General features: G+C 38.4%; 2 protein-coding genes across 2 annotated transcripts; both read right to left on the bottom strand.

The window, feature by feature from the left end:
• Nucleotides 1-2,772: 2,772 nt before the first annotated feature.
• On the bottom strand, nt 2,773-3,780 carry LOC148347506 (uncharacterized). The gene has a single exon (XM_088323573.1). It carries the CDS (start codon nt 3,769-3,771, stop codon nt 2,803-2,805), a length of 969 nt encoding a protein of 322 aa, XP_088179699.1. The 5' UTR covers nt 3,772-3,780; the 3' UTR covers nt 2,773-2,802.
• Nucleotides 3,772-11,820, bottom strand: LOC148347507 (uncharacterized; the record flags this gene model as incomplete). The annotated part of the gene is made up of 4 exons (XM_088324274.1): nt 11,679-11,820; nt 11,551-11,598; nt 8,237-8,320; nt 3,772-8,087 (listed from the first exon to the last, which is right to left on the bottom strand). Coding segments are annotated over exons 1-4 (4,506 nt in total), but the record flags the coding sequence as incomplete, so codon positions are not given.
• Between the last annotated feature and the right edge of the window lie 792 nt (nt 11,821-12,612).

Raw genomic sequence — 12,612 nt, forward strand, 5'->3', positions numbered from 1 at the left:
AGTGATCGATTATATTGATGCGTATGAAGTTATGAGTCACATGGTACTTCAATGCATATTGAAGTGTATACAATTCCATTAGGACGCTGGGAGTTGTAGTACCACCTTTGATTTGTCAGAAGACAAAACGACCGATTTAAAATAAAAAAAAGTTACATTTAAAAGAAAAATCCTATATATTTAACTGGCCACCAGGCTGTACTTGCTCAAGACACACCACAGGAAATGGGACCATGATCCTAGTAGTACATGGATCCTCACCAAATATTAAACATTGCATCATTAGACAAAATAATTCAACTTTGTAGTGTTTGACCGTTTCATTATGAAATTTCACAAACAGAACGGAAAGTGTTGCAGAAAAAATAAAAATAATGACTTGTTTAACATGGGGCAGACTCTTGAGCATCTCATTTTCATTTTGGGAATGTCGATCATGTTCAAAGATTTGTAAGTCCAAATATAAGATTTTTGGATAAACAGGTAGGGGGGGAAAAAAAAAAAAAAAAAAAAGTACTTTTCATATTAGCTGGTGTATAGTATACATTTGTATATATTTTGTTTTTTGTCACTTATTTTATACAATAGAAAATATTTTGTAGATAATCCACTCAAAAATTTTATATTTAAATAAAGAGGAGGAAATTCAAAATGTCCTTAAGATATCAGATTAATTGAAAAATAAAAAATAAAAATCGACCAATTCGTTTGTGAAAATCATCCTTAGTAGCCCTAAAAATGTTTATCGAATATGGTAACTTTGCTCTTAGATTTCATATTATAAAGCCGATTTAAACATCTGCAATTATACCCAGTTGCAATTTTTAAAATTTTGCTTTGTGTACCGCCTTAAACAGCGCATACTTGTTTATTACAATGAAAGGGTATGTTCTCTGGTTGATGAATTGTTATACAGCTAAAATGGGTGCTTTGCAAGTGGCGCCTGCATTTAGTTATCCTGGGGGCATATTTAAAACCATGTCATTGTTTGAATTTTTCTCTTGTGCTTCTGTCAACATAAAATGTGGTGGTCCACAATTAGCCCATAGGCCTTAGGTTTGACACTTGTTATATAGGTAATGACACTTCTATGCAAATTAGGCCTTTAGTTAACCTAAAATGATTTGTAACTCATTTACAGTGAATTTGTGTCAGATTGGATATTATTAAAGGGACAGTGTGTAAAGAGTGCATCTTAGTATACAAAAATACTTTATTGCATATGAATGTAGTTATTAAAATACTCATAGGATCATAAATGTGTTTGACATAACATGGGCCACACAGAGGGGAGCTGACATACTTGGTCATCTTGCTGCTGCAAATACCCCAAAAAACCTTGTGAAAAGCTGGGAAGGAAAATGGTGCAGATTGGTCGCAGAGTGTCTAGTTTGTATTCTTGTGCTTTGTAGCACTCACATTTCGATAGCACTACTTAATACAGCAACATCTAGTAGGCAAATATTACCGACTGCTCCTTTTAAGTACCGGTAATTTAATCAGTTTAGGAAAAGGATTTCTCTTATTTCACTATCTCTATATACTGTATTTTATCCATTATACTGGCTTTAAGCACTCAAGTCTTACACTGTTGTACAGTTTCCCTTTACAAAATACAAATTAAATACTCGACCTACATCTAAAACTTGATTAGATGCAAAATTTCGTTGGGTATGTGTTAGGTTTAAGTCCCCAACATTTATGATAAAACGCTCTGAAATAAAAGACAGAATCGGTCATTTTATCATTACAATGAGAGCGGCGGAGACCAGGCTGTTACAAATCTCCAGTCTCCTTCTTTTTCCTGGACACCCCCCTTACTTCCCCCAAGGCTCTTGGTGAAAAACAACTTGAGTTATTGCATGTTCCAGGACAGGGTGCACCCACTGGTATGTGAGACAGACTGCACAAAAAACACATGGCCCTGAAGAACAGCCCACAAACTGAAAACTCAAAAAGGGCCGAGAACACTTAACATATGTCAACTGTAGGATAAATATATGTATATAATTCCAACAGTATGTGTCCAAGAATGATAAGTTAACCTGAAAATGGATCATCTCTGCAGTGAGATTATAAAACTTGAATGTTGTGTTAATTACAACCCGTTTTAAAAAGTCAAAATGTTAAAACAAATCAATTGTTGACGCCAACTTTTAAGTGGTAAACAAAAAACAGAAAATTCCCATGCAGCTAGCTAACACTGTTGTAAGATGTACATGTATTTTACCATCCTGCAAACTGTATGCAAGTACAGTGTAACCTCACTACTTCAGTTCCACGTTCACTGGTTCAGAGCTTTGCGGGTCTTAAAAAAAAAAAAAATATATATATATTTTATATTAAGTTTTTTTGAAGTGGCATCATTACTTTTCAGATTCACTTTTTGGTCCCCATTAGAGTAAAAAAAATATATATATATTTGATATTTCTAATTTTTGAAGGGGCCTCGCTAGTTTGCGGATTTTCACTTTTGGTCCCAATTAACCAGATCTAAAAAATAAAATAAATAAAAAATAAAAAAAATAATAATTTGAAGCATTTTTGAAAGGGTGTCGCTACTTCGCAGATTTTCACTTTTCGCGGGTGATTGGTCCCCATTTACAGCAATAACTGTATTTAGTCTTAGAATATTGTTACACGAGTGCAATAGAAAATACTGAAGTTGGGTTTCAAATTTTAAGTTACACTGTACTACCTCTAATTATCCTAACCTTGATTACAAAGCCAAGTACCCGTAAAAATTCAAAACCCACAGATATGAAACAAAAGTTGCTTAAAAAGAAGAATGTTTTATTTGTTTCAATAATCATTCACCATTTCAAATGCAAAACTGAAGTCTTCTTTTCTCCTGGTTGTAGCGCTCTGGTTTTTGATAGCCTTGCTGCTCATGTTGTAGTTCAACCCAATATTACTTATATTGTGGTTGATGGCGCCGTTGCTCACATTGTGGGCCGTGTCATGGTAGAAGCTATCGTTGCTCATGTTGTGGTTTGACCAATCATTGCTCATGTTGTGAGACATGTCATGGTAGAAGACATCGTTGCTCATGTTGTGGTTCAACCCATCATTGGTCATGTTGTGGTCAACTACATCTTTGCTCACGTTATGGTAGAAGACATTGTTGCTCGTGTTTTGGTTCACAGAATCGTTGCTCATGTTGTGAGACACGTCATGGTAGAAGACATCGTTGCTCATGTTGTGGTTCAACCCATCATTGGTCATGTTGTGGTTCACAGAATAGTTGCTCATGTTGTGAGACATGTCATGGTAGAAGACATCATTGCTCATGTTGTGGTTTGACCAATCATTGCTCATGTTGTGGTTCACAGAATCGTTGCTCATGTTGATGTTTGACCGATCATTGCTCATGTTGTGAGACATGTCATGGTAGAAGACATCGTTGGTCATGTTGTGATTCACAGAATCGTTGCTCATGTTGATGTTTGACCAATCATTGCTCATGTTGTGAGACATGTCATGGTAGAAGACATCGTTGGTCATGTTGTGGTTCAACCCATCGTTGCTCATGTTGTGGTCAACTACATCTTTGCTCACGTTATGGTAGAAGACATCATTGCTCATGTTTTGGTTCAACCCATCGTTGGTCATGTTGTGGTTCACAGCATCATTGCTCATGTTGAGATACACGTCATGGTAGAAGACATCGTTGCTCATGTTGTGGTTCAACCCATCATTGGTCATATTGTGGTTCACAGAATCATTGCTCATGTTGAGGTTTGACCAATCGTTGCTCATGTTGTGAGACATGTCATGGTAGAAGACATCGTTGCTCATATTGTGGTCAACTACATCTTTGCTCACGTTATGAGACACGTCATGGTAGAAGACATCGTTGCTCATGTTGTGGTTCAACCCATCATTGGTCATGTTGTGGTTCACAGAATCGTTGCTCATGTTGAGATACACGTCATGGTAGAAGACATCATTGCTCATGTTGTGGTTCGACCAATCATTGTTCATGTTGTGGTTCACAGAATCGTTGCTCATGTTGTGAGACATGTCATGGTAGAAGACATCGTTGGTCATGTTGTGGTTCAACCCATCGTTGCTCATGTTGTGGTCAACTACATCTTTGCTCACGTTATGGTAGAAGACATCATTGCTCATGTTTTGGTTCAACCCATCGTTGGTCATGTTGTGGTTCACAGCATCATTGCTCATGTTGAGATACACGTCATGGTAGAAGACATCGTTGCTCATGTTGTGGTTCAACCCATCATTGGTCATATTGTGGTTCACAGAATCATTGCTCATGTTGAGGTTTGACCAATCGTTGCTCATGTTGTGAGACATGTCATGGTAGAAGACATCGTTGCTCATATTGTGGTCAACTACATCTTTGCTCACGTTATGAGACACGTCATGGTAGAAGACATCGTTGCTCATGTTGTGGTTCAACCCATCATTGGTCATGTTGTGGTTCACAGAATCGTTGCTCATGTTGAGATACACGTCATGGTAGAAGACATCATTGCTCATGTTGTGGTTCGACCAATCATTGTTCATGTTGTGGTTCACAGAATCGTTGCTCATGTTGTGAGACATGTCATGGTAGAAGACATCGTTGGTCATGTTGTGGTTCAACCCATCGTTGCTCATGTTGTGGTCAACTACATCTTTGCTCACGTTATGGTAGAAGACATCATTGCTCATGTTTTGGTTCAACCCATCGTTGCTCATGTTGTGGTTCAACCCATCATTGCTCATGTTGTGGTTCACAGAATCATTGCTCATGTTGTGGTTCACAGAATCGTTGCTCATGTTGTGGTTCACAGAATCGTTGCTCATGTTGTGAGACATGTCATGGTAGAAGACATCGTTGGTCATGTTGTGGTTCAACCCATCGTTGCTCATGTTGTGGTCAACTACATCTTTGCTCACGTTATGGTAGAAGACATCATTGCTCATGTTTTGGTTCAACCCATCGTTGGTCATGTTGTGGTTCACAGCATCATTGCTCATGTTGAGATACACGTCATGGTAGAAGACATCGTTGCTCATGTTGTGGTTCAACCCATCATTGCTCATGTTGTGGTTCACAGAATCATTGCTCATGTTGTGGTTCACAGAATCGTTGCTCATGTTGTGAGACATCTCATGGTAGAAGACATCGTTGGTCATGTTGTGGTTCAACCCATCGTTGCTCATGTTGTGGTTCAACCCATCATTGGTCATATTGTGGTCAACTACATCTTTGCTCACGTTATGAGACACGTCATGGTAGAAGACATTGTTGCTCATGTTTTGGTTCAACCCATCATTGGTCATGTTGTAGTTCACAGCATCGTTGCTCATGTTATGGTTCAATCCATCATTGGTCATGTTGTGGTCAACTACATCTTTGCTCACGTTATGGTAGAAGACATCATTGCTCATGTTTTGGTTCAATCCATCGTTGGTCATGTTGTGGTTCACAGCATCATTGCTCATGTTGAGATACACGTCATGGTAGAAGACATCGTTGCTCATGTTGTGGTTCAACCCATCATTGGTCATGTTGTGGTTCACAGAATCGTTGCTCATGTTGAGATACACGTCATGGTAGAAGACATCATTGCTCATGTTGTGGTTCGACCAATCATTGCTCATGTTGTGGTTCACAGAATCGTTGCTCATGTTGAGGTTTGACCAATCGTTGCTCATGTTGTGAGACATGTCATGGTAGAAGACATCGTTGGTCATGTTGTGGTTCAACCCATCGTTGCTCATGTTGTGGTCAACTACATCTTTGCTCACGTTATGGTAGAAGACATCATTGCTCATGTTTTGGTTCAACCCATCGTTGGTCATGTTGTGGTTCACAGCATCATTGCTCATGTTGAGATACACGTCATGGTAGAAGACATCGTTGCTCATGTTGTGGTTCAACCCATCATTGCTTATGTTGTGGTTCACAGAATCATTGCTCATGTTGAGGTTTGACCAATCGTTGCTCATGTTGTGAGACATGTCATGGTAGAAGACATCGTTGGTCATGTTGTGGTTCACAGAATCGTTGCTCATGTTGAGATACACGTCATGGTAGAAGACATCATTGCTCATGTTGTGGTTCGACCAATCATTGCTCATGTTGTGGTTCACAGAATCGTTGCTCATGTTGTGAGACATGTCATGGTAGAAGACATCGTTGGTCATGTTGTGGTTCAACCCATCGTTGCTCATGTTGTGGTCAACTACATCTTTGCTCACGTTATGGTAGAAGACATCATTGCTCATGTTTTGGTTCAACCCATCGTTGGTCATGTTGTGGTTCACAGCATCATTGCTCATGTTGAGATACACGTCATGGTAGAAGACATCGTTGCTCATGTTGTGGTTCAACCCATCATTGCTCATGTTGTGGTTCACAGAATCATTGCTCATGTTGAGGTTTGACCAATCGTTGCTCATGTTGTGAGACATGTCATGGTAGAAGACATCGTTGGTCATGTTGTGGTTCAACCCATCGTTGCTCATGTTGTGGTCAACTACATCTTTGCTCACGTTATGGTAGAAGACATCATTGCTCACGTTTTGGTTCAACCCATCGTTGGTCATGTTGTGGTTCACAGCATCATTGCTCATGTTGAGATACACGTCATGGTAGAAGACATCGTTGCTCATGTTGTGGTTCAACCCATCATTGCTCATGTTGTGGTTCACAGAATCATTGCTCATGTTGAGGTTTGACCAATCGTTGCTCATGTTGTGAGACATGTCATGGTAGAAGACATCGTTGGTCATGTTGTGGTTCAACCCATCGTTGCTCACGTTATGAGACACGTCATGGTAGAAGACATTGTTGCTCATGTTTTGGTTCAACCCATCATTGGTCATGTTGTAGTTCACAGCATCGTTGCTCATGTTATGGTTCAATCCATCATTGGTCATGTTGTGGTCAACTACATCTTTGCTCACGTTATGGTAGAAGACATCATTGCTCATGTTTTGGTTCAACCCATCGTTGGTCATGTTGTGGTTCACAGCATCATTGCTCATGTTGAGATACACGTCATGGTAGAAGACATCGTTGCTCATGTTGTGGTTTGACCAATCATTGCTCATGTTGTGAGACATGTCATGGTAGAAGACTTCGTTGCTCATGTTGTGATTCAACCCATCGTTGGTCATGTTATGGTTCACCCCATCGTTGGTCATGTTGTGGTTCAACCCATCATTGCTCACATTGTGGTTCACAGCATCATTGGTCATGTTGAGAGACATGTCATGGTAGAAGACATCGTTGCTCATGTTGTGGTTTGACCAATCATTGCTCATGTTATGGTTCACCCCATCGTTGGTCATGTTGTGGTTCAACCCATCATTGCTCACATTGTGGTTCACAGCATCATTGGTCATGTTGTAAGACATGTCATTGTGGAAGACATCGTTGCGCAACCCATCATTGGTCATGTTGTGGTCAACTACATCTTTGCTCATGTTATGGGACACGTCATGGTAGAAGACATCGTTGCTCATGTTGTGGTTCAACCCATCATTGGTCATGTTGTGTGACAGGTCATTGTAGAGGACATCGTTGCCCACGTGGTTCAACCAATCATTGGTCATGTTGTGGTTGACAGCATCATTGGTCATGTTGAGAGACATGTCATTGTGGAAGACATCGTTGCTCATGTTGTGGTTCAACCCATCATTGCTCACATTGTGGTTCACAGCATCAGTCATGTTGTGGGACATGTCGAGGTAGAAGACGTCGTTGACAGCATCACTCATGTTGTGGGACATGTCGAGGTAGAAGACGTCGTTGACAGCATCACTCATGTTGTGGGACATGTCATGGTAGAAGACATTGTTGCTAATGTTGTGGTTCACCCCATCATTGCTCACATTGTGGGACATGTCAAGGTAGAAGACCTCGTTTCTCACATTGTGGTTGACCGCATCATTGCTCATGTTTTGGTTAACTCCATTGTTGGTCAGGTTGTGAGACATGTCATGGTAGAAGACTTTGTGGTTTACAGCATCATTGGTCATGTTGAAGGTCAACCCATCTTTGCTCACATTGTGGGAAATGTCATCGTTTGTCAGATTATGAGCCTTATCAGGAAGAGAGTAGTCGTTTGCTGTCAATGGAAATAAAAACCATACAAGTTACTTTAATCAACCTTATGTCCAGATTACATTTTTGCTTAAATCAAGTTTGACATTAGCGAACAATAGTCGTGTAGCAAAGTAGGGAATTGTAAAATGGTATTTGACCTCATTTACCCACCTTCATTTTGCAGCTTGAAGACAGCATTCAAAGCCTTCAAATATTCAAAAGCTCCCTCAAGTGATCCATCACTGGACATCACATCTAGAAACCCATGATATATAAGGAAAAGCACTCAACTGCACAGCATCAAACCAACAACAACAAAAATAAAGTACATTATGCAGCCACATGTGCACTAAAGGATAAGGCTGAAGCACCGATCGCCGTTATTTTATTACTAGTAACGACATTCAAAACAAAAAACATTTCAGACAGTGCCGCTAATGATTATAGAATAGAATATGCCTTTATTGTCATCGTTACAACATGGGATATGCTGTGACAACGAAATTGGACGACTCCAGTTCCACATTTACATTGAGGATAAGGAAACAACGAGATAAAGGAACAAAGAACTAACTGTCTTTGTTGTAAGTAGGCTTTGTTTTCCTTCGGAAAGGGGGGCGGTGGTGAGGGACAAACAGTTGGTGGATACAACCGGAATGTTTGATCTTACATTACACATAGTCCAGTGTTTTTCCCGAATTGCTCAGTTCACATATTGAATGGATTTGAGAGTACAGTCCATAAACAGGCCTGATTAAAGTCGCCGTCGACGATAAAGCTCCGTTGGGGTGTGCAAGCTGCAGTTTATTGATAGCAGCGAGCGGGAGATTTAGCGCTATGCTAACGTTAGCATCCGGTGAAATAGCATATAATATCCGACTAAACTTATAAACATTAATATTTTGTATATGCATCACAAATACGTATACTGTATAATATTTAAATTGATGTAGATAATGGAACATTAATCATGATCATATAACTTGATCTAGGAATGAAGTTGGGAAACTTGAATATTTGTCGGTAGTTGTTTACCTTGTATATTAATAGAAATATTAGTCTTACTACCTCTTTAAATGTTAGATTTTGTGAAGAGTGTATACATGATTGTATCCAGAGTTATGACCAATCATAATAACTTGTGTAAACAAATAAGCCACATGTGTCAAACGCCTGGCCCGCAAGACCATTTTACATTAATGTTATAGATGGCCCGTTCAAAAGTTCAGCCACTGATACTATTCAAATATACGCAAAGCCTAACCAAAATTGAAATATACTACAGAACCTTTCAGAGTATATAGGGCATGTTTTCACTACGATTTTCAGTCAAGGTGCCACACAAAATATATCTTGTTTTGGCTGTACAACGCTAAAGAATCCTTTATATAAAAGCTCACTATATAATCTGTGTTCAGTGTTCGGATACTTTTTGATGAATCCACGGAACAAATTGTAATAAGCCAAAACACCGGAAGAGAACTTAGTAATTTGGGTGAGTGGAGCTATGCAAAAAGTGCAAGCACTCCCTCCCATCTCTCGCCCCTACGCCGTCTGCACCAAAAGTAAGCACATCAGGCTCCCTGTTCTCCGAATGTTGCGACGTTTTTACAAAATAAATGCTTGCATCTGGTTTTGAAACCAATATGTAGGAAAAAAAGGGTCAAAATGAGTTTGACCGATCTTGAGTAATTGCAAGAAAGAGACAAGTTTAAAGTGGTACGTTTGTTGATTTTAGGACACGGGCACTGGCATTATTCTCTTCATATTTTTTATCAAATCATGATGCGGGTTTAGCAATTTAGTACATTTGTCTAATATATAGTGTAGCTCTTTCCCAAAATAAAATTAATATATTTTGCTTTTATGGCTTTGAGTCAAAAAGGTTCCCGACCCCTGCTATATACACACTATGACCTTTTCGCCGCGCTGAAAACACAATATTACTAAGAACTACACAGTGTCCGGCTGCGATCAGAGCAAATGATCAAATCAGAGTCATAAGAGCAAAGAAACAGAAAAATTAGAATTATTTCTGAAAACAAACAACAAAACATGTTTTATGTATGTTCCCAGGTTTTGTAGCATTCATATTTCTGCTTTTGACAGGAGAGCAAAATCTTTTGGGATTTTTAAGTTTCATATATACATTGACATAGGAGCAAAGGAATTTGAATGTTGTAAGTTGTATAATTAACAAGCTATTTTTATTGAGAGCAAAATAATAAATACTGTATGAGTGAATTAAGGTTTAAATGTAATATTCTTGTCCGTTTATTCATATTTATGTTCTAAAAACATTAAGTTTAAGTGTGTTCAATAGATGTTTATCCTGGTTGGCCCGCGACCTTAAGTGTGTTTTAAATTTTGGCCCCTTGTGCAATCGAGTTTGATATCCCCGTTTTAGGCAATACTGCTCAATTGTCAGAGATTAATATATATAATACATATCTGTACAACGTACAAGAAAATCTATACGGAAAAACGCTAATTTGGCAATGATGGGTACCATCCGGTATACACCGACTATCACGAAACAGCAAATCAAGTCAAACGGGTTCGAGTTGTGTAGTGAAAGGAAGTCCGTCTCTTTTTAGAGAACTGGCTTTTTCGGCTCAACTCATTAAAAAGAGCCGGCTCTCAAAGCTCACTTGCTTTGCTGCATTAGATCACGAATTACTACATTGTATAAATAGGTTAAGAAAAGAAGGAAGTATAATTAAAAGGACATCCCTTTAATCAGTATATTACAAACAATTTAATCCAGAAAATTCATAATTTGAAAAAGAAACTTATTCTACTTACCGTAATTATATTTGCATGCATTTTTTTCCTTCTGCAGTGAACGTCCAAGCTAGTCAATTTTTTAACATTTTTTTATTATAAACCTTATTCGTGTCGAGCAACTCAGGATCTCACAATAAAATGTTAAACTAACTAACTATATACATACACAGGGTTGGGTAGTTACTTTAACTGGATTACTTTCAATTACTCCAATACCAAATATGCTAATAAAAGACAAAATAAACTAAATATGAACAAAATGACTACATTTTGTGCAGGCTTGGGGAGTAACGGAATACATAGAACGGCAAAAATGATGTTGGCAAGCTGTTTGGATTTCTTTTCATTTTGTTTCTGTCGCATTTGATGTTAGTTTTGCCGGAGATCAAAGAGATCAAAGCCAGGAGAGAAAGCTTACCACGTGTTGTGAGTCATTATTTTATTCATATTTAGTTTCTTTTGTCTTTTATTAGCATATTTGGTATTGGAGTCATCCAAAAGTCATTGAAAGTGATCAAGTTAAAGTAACCCTACCCAAATATATGGTATAACGAAACACATGTACAACATAACATGTTAAACTACATAAATTAACGCGAAAAAAAATATGGTGTAGGATTATTTTGTATGGGACAATACGACAGTTTCTAAGGACATGGAGCCCTGGAGGTTGACAGGTCTGATAATAGAATTCTCACCTAGCATCGCTCTTTGTTGAAGGTCTGAATTAGAGTCATCTGGCAGAGCTGAAATTTCAACAAAACTCATTTTAACACTCAGAAACCTATGTTTTTGATAAGAATTTAAGATTAACCATAAACGATACCTTGGATTTTCCAGAGCACACACGCCAGCAACACCACCACAACCTGAGCAGCCGCCATCACCTCAGCACAACCTTGCTAACTCCAAAACATGGCGGCTTTTAACAACAAAGTGACAAGTCAGCACACCTGCTGCTGATTGCCTCTAATGAGAACCAGCTGAGATAATAGTTTAAAAAAAAATACATCCTTGAAAAAAACAACAATACCAAAATTTACATTCAAAATATGCAATTTTTCACTTTCTCACTGTTTTATGTTACTCGGAATTATCGAATACTGTTTATTTTTTATTTCATTTAAAAGTTAAAGGCAGGGTTTTGGTCACATGACATCCATAAGCCGAGTTCTGTGACATTGTTTTGGGTCGATGACAAAACAGAAGGCGGCCATTTTGCAACATGTGGATAACGTGCACAAAACAATGTGGCCCGGAGCAGGAGAAAAATGATATATATTTAAATAATGATTAAAAAGAAAGTGTTTTAGATCAGCGGTTCTCAACTGGTCTGACTTGAGGACCCCCCCCCCACAACCCTAATTGCAAGACGACCAAAATCAAGAAAAAAGCCAGGAGAGAAAGCTTACCACCTGTTGTGAGTCATCATTTTATTCATATTTAGTTTATTTTGTCTTTTATTAGCATACTTGGTATTGGAGTAATCCAAAAGTAATTGAAAGTAATCTAGTTAAAGTAACCCTACCCAACCCTGAGTTTAATAGAGAGATAGTAGAATATACTGTATGCATGTTTTTAGAAAAAATAAACAAAATGAACAGCAAAACGACTTCAATATTCCCTTTAATGCTCAATTAGCTGCATTCTTAAAGGGACAGTGTGTAATATTTGATGACTAAACGCAACTGTATTAAGCAGTGCATCTAAAAACAAGCGCTACAAAGCACAAAGAAGAATACAATCTACAGAGACTCAAA

This window comes from Urocampus carinirostris, chromosome 19, assembly GCF_059441175.1.
Source record: "Urocampus carinirostris isolate Australia breed hairy pipefish chromosome 19, RoL_Ucar_1.0, whole genome shotgun sequence".
Taxonomy (NCBI): domain Eukaryota; kingdom Metazoa; phylum Chordata; class Actinopteri; order Syngnathiformes; family Syngnathidae; genus Urocampus; species Urocampus carinirostris.

Excerpts from the sequence above, each read along its gene's own strand:
- LOC148347506 (XM_088323573.1), bottom strand. The coding sequence starts at position 3,771 with ATGTCTCACAACATGAGCAACGATTGGTCAAACCTCAACATGAGCAAT.